Source organism: Notothenia coriiceps, unplaced genomic scaffold (assembly GCF_000735185.1).
Source record: "Notothenia coriiceps isolate Sejong01 unplaced genomic scaffold, NC01 NC01_scaffold00008713, whole genome shotgun sequence".
Taxonomy (NCBI): Eukaryota; Metazoa; Chordata; class Actinopteri; order Perciformes; family Nototheniidae; genus Notothenia; species Notothenia coriiceps.
The window spans coordinates 1-4,955 of NW_011341414.1; the positions used below are offsets into that span (position 1 = coordinate 1).

General features: G+C 41.8%; 1 protein-coding gene across 1 annotated transcript; it reads left to right on the top strand.

Annotated features, from left to right (window-relative positions):
* Window positions 1-1,989: 1,989 nt before the first annotated feature.
* Window positions 1,990-4,755, top strand: fam131ab (family with sequence similarity 131 member Ab; the record flags this gene model as incomplete). The annotated part of the gene is made up of 2 exons (XM_010770306.1): window positions 1,990-2,125; window positions 3,531-4,755. Coding segments are annotated over 2 exons (786 nt in total), but the record flags the coding sequence as incomplete, so codon positions are not given.
* Between the last annotated feature and the right edge of the window lie 200 nt (window positions 4,756-4,955).

The window sequence follows — 4,955 nt, forward strand, 5'->3', positions numbered from 1 at the left end:
ACATCATTTGAAGGGGGACTAATTCTCTCTCAGGTTAACTTTGTGAATTGAGACAAACACGAGGTAAAAAACTTCTTGATCGTTACATCAATTGAGTTTGAATGTAGAAAATACCTTTGCAAAATTTTGCCATTTAGTGTGTGTGTTACATACAGGATGTGAGATTAAAGGTGACAGCAGATGTAAAGCATGGGAACAGGATCTGAATCACATGAGATGAAAAAAAGAAAGACAAGTGCACCCACCGAGTGCTTGATAGATAATTGCAAAAAGATATTATCTGTAAAAACGTTGGGCTATAAAAGAACTACAGCACGGTCACATGACTTCACGTCACCACCGCTAAGCTAAAGGTGGCTAATGTTGGGCTATAAAGGAACTACAGCACGGTCACATGACTTCACGTCACCACCGCTAAGCTAAAGGTGGCTAATGTTGGGCTATAAAGGAACTACAGCACGGTCACATGACTTCACGTCACCACCGCTAAGCTAAAGGTGGCTAATGTTGGGCTATAAAGGAACTACAGCACGGTCACATGACTTCACGTGCCCACCGCTAAGCTAAAGGTGGCTAATGTTGGGCTATAAAGGAACTACAGCACGGTCACATGACTTCACGTCACCACCGCTAAGCTAAAGGTGGCTAATGTTGGGCTATAAAGGAACTACAGCACGGTCACATGACTTCACGTCACCACCGCTAAGCTAAAGGTGGCTAATGCTGGGCTATAAAGGAACTACAGCACGGTCACATGACTTCACGTCCCAACCACTAAGCTAAAGGTGGCTAATGTTGGGCATGAGGCGTTTGTTAGTCTCTTTTTGTCACCTGCTAGCAAGCTGGAATATCCTCTCAGTGGCCTCTAATGTGTTTACTTGTATCTGCACATTAATAAACATTGATTTAATTTCGGCAGAATTAGCATTGAGGTTATTTCTAAGCAAATGAGCAAATCTATGCCTTGCCCCCTTGCCTTACTACTTTTTGTATGACAAACCCACATCAGCTAAATCTTTATCATGGCAGAGCATCGTTACATACTCAAAAACATGCCTAGATGGATTTCAAGTATTCTCCTGACATTTCCAGTGACGTAAAGATGATGTTTGTGCTTTTCTATATAATCTTCTGCACTGGAAGAAAGGCACCAACGCTCACATCGCTCAGGGCCATCTTGAGTGCACCAGCCAAACGACCTCCGAAGAACACAGCATGCACTTGGTTCCTCGCTGACACCTGTCAATCAAACACACACACACACACATGACATCAGGACACAATCTTCCTGCCTCCTTGTTTCCATGCCTACCGTGTATTTCTATGTGCACTTTACGTGTATATTTATTTGTTTGCATATCATCTATTTTCCCCTTGCACACATATAAGGCTAAGGAAGAGCATCTTATAAAGGGTAATTCAACGTAAACATGAATCTCACAATGTGTGGTTCGCAGACATGTTGGAGATTTAGATAAAAACTTGAAGTAAATGTGTCTTTATCTGTGTGTGTATTAATATGTCAAAGCTTAAAATACTAAATGGCTTTAGGGACTTCTCTACAAGTCACTCTACTTTGAAATGCATTCATTTGAACCATTGTTTTCCATTTAATTAGATTAAACCCATTTTTAGACTGATTCATAAATGTTTTGGGACCATTTAGGGTTAGATTCGTTTTAGGGTAGCTCCAGCTAGATGTGTTAGCAATATATATTCAAAAGTCTTTACGTTAAGTGTCTCTATTCTCAAGCTTCGGATAGATTATCAGGATGTATTTCAATATTGTGATATGACACTAGGGCTGCACAATTAATAGAAACTTTATACAAATCACAACATGGACCAATATCCACATCCCTGTAAGTTCAATATTCTGTCAAAATATGTGAAGAAACTTGAATGATGTCCCGGCTGTATTTAACAAACGGTTTGGTGTGTGTGTGTGTGTGTGTGTGTGTGTGTGTGTGTGTGTGTGTGTTTTTGTGCACAGGTGTGGCGGAGCAGTTTGCCATAGCGGAGGCGAAGCTGAGAGCCTGGTCCTCTGTGGACGGAGACGAGTCCAACGACGACTCGTACGATGAGGACTTCCTGCCTAACAACGAGCCCAGCACACAGAGCACAGGTACACACACACACACACACACACACACACACACACACACACACACACACACACACACACACACACACACACACACAGATTATTCAGCTAATTATTTTCCAAATTAATCGATTAGTTGCTGTCAAAAAAATGTAGAGCAGTTTTTTTTATCTTCAATTTATTTCACAGCCTCTCTCCCTCCCTTTCTCCCCCCCCTCTCTCTGTATCCCTCATTGTCCCAGTGCCCTAGTTTTCATCCTCTCCCGACATCTTTTTTTTGTTCCTCAGCGCAATCTGATATCCCTCCTGCAACTTTAATATCATTTCCTTTTGCTGCAGAGACAGTGTCCGTGTGAGGAGGGTGTGTGAGCGGGTTATAAATACACAATGTGTGTGTGTGTGTGTGTGTGTGTGTGTGTGTGTGTGTGTGTGTGTGTGTGTGTGTGTGTGTGTGTGTGTGTGTGTACCTTTTAGCATTCATCTTGATTACACTGAACCACCTTAGCCAGTACGATCTGCAGCTACTAACAAGCAGCTCTGTCTCTGTATATATATATATACAGAGACAGAGCTAGATGTGTATATATTTATATATATATATTTATATATATATATACACATCTATGGATTCTTCTTGAAAGACTTTCACACAAACAAGCATTAAATTATCTTAACAGTGGTGGGAAAATAACCAAGTACATTTACTCATTGCTGTACTTATGTAAACATGTGAGGTACTTGTAATGTGCTTTCTTTATAATTTCTACAATTTGAAGAGAGAAACTGTTCTTTGTACAGCTTTAGTTACTAGTTACCGGAACCTTATAAAACCAGTCTTTGACGCACAGAAATATTGAAGTATTGTTAAATATTATGTTTTTGATCAACATTAAACTTCCCAACATTATATTCAGGACTACCTGAGACAATTAGTGAGATAACACAAAACTAATTGGCAGCAATTTTGCAAATGTTTTACCTAGTTTTGATGTGTAAAATAATTTCCTAGTCCTATTTTATCAACCATACATATTTGCTGATGTTAATATTGGAAAGATGACATTAGTAAATGTTCCCTCAAACATAAACATGGTGTGTTTTGTAATGATACCTAAGTTGAAGTCGTTTTCTTTATGTTAATTTAAAACACTTTAGTTCTCAATAATGAAATACAAAATATCTGTCTATCGGTGTCAGCAATTTGTAATCTGCTAACATGAGAAACATACAGGAAATATAACGAATTGTTTGCAGTATTTTACTAAACAATTATGCTGGCTTTAATTGTAATATATACAACAATGTAAATAACAATTTAGCTTTTGGTCTTCAGCTATTTTTGGTTTCTTTTTCCCCATTTTGCTGAAATCTCTTTATTGCTGTGTTTGTTCTTCAGTCATGCTCACAGTGTGTGTGTTTCCTGCAGACCTGTCCTCGTATCCTCCCTACCTGAAGGACCTGATCCAGAGCCAGCTTTGCCAACACCTGAGTCTGAGAGGAGGAGGTGGAGGTGGAGGAGGAGGAGGAGGAGGTAGTGGAGAAGGAGGAAGTGGAGGAGGAGGAGAAGGAAGTGGAGACCCCTCCCCCACCGCTGGCTCCCCGGACACCCTGTGCTCCAGCCTCTGCAGTCTGGACGACCATCTTCCTCTTCTGAGAGATCTGAATGGCGGCCATCGAGGAAACTACAGCACCGCCGCCGAGCTCGCCGCCAAAATCCTGTCCGCGCTGCAGGGGGGGGAGGAGCTTCTGCTGGCACGCCTCCAGAGAGCAGGAAGTGGAGGAAGTGGAGGAATACGGCCATGTGGAGGTCAGGGTTCTCCGTGTTACTCCATGTCTTACTCCGAGACGTACCTGTCCCCCGGGGAGGACGAGGAGGACGACACCCCCTGCAAGGACTATGAAAACACCGGGTGCCAGGTGGAGGGGGAGGGAAATGGAGGAGAGGAAGGGGAGGTATTCCCCCCCGAATATGTCCCGCGCAGGAGGGTCTCTGACGTGGCGTCCTCCGGGGTGGTGTCACTGGACGAGGAGGAGGAGTTGGAGGAGGAAGAGGAGAGAGCAGGAGACGAGCAGTGACTCCTTTCCTCCCCCCTCAGAGTTTAACCCCCTCTTCAGAAGAATGTGTTGTTTCGTTGCCCCCCCCCTTCTCCATCACAGTCTAGTTGCCAGCAGTGTTGGACCCATGGCATGTTGATCACCCCGAAGGGTTATGATGGAAATGTAGAGTGAGGGTCCCCAGCACGTAGAACCTGCCGGATGTTAACTTGCATGTTGAGCGATTTGCACAATTAGCATAGTTGCAATAATAAGCGTTTGCAGACGTTAGTTTCAAATCGTTTTTTTTGACAATTTGGACAATTTAGTTGTGGTTTTGGGAGTTATTGAGGATGTTGAATCCATTTCTGTTCTCCAGATGGGTCGATTTGAAAGCTTTAGGGAACTCAAAACTGCCATTAAAGATCTTAAAAATGCCACAAATAGATGTTTAGCTATTTTCTGCTTATTAATGCTAGTTAACGCAACTTATAAAATGTCCAACATATGTTAGCATCCGGCACTTTCTCTGTGCTTTAGGGCTGCAACAAACGACTCATTTGATAATCGATTAATCCATCGATTAATGAAACGATGAATCGACTATTCGGACTATTATGCGTTGCACAATTTCTCAAACGCTCTTATTTAGCCATCAACTTTTAGATTTAGCTGGAGGTTGTTTTAGGCATGTGGAAACTAACAATGAAGACAATAAAGATGAATACTTGATTCAAAAATACATATATTATTAAATTAACAAATTGTGAACAAAATTAACATTGCTTTTTATGCTTTTTTTGTTAGTCTTTTTGCA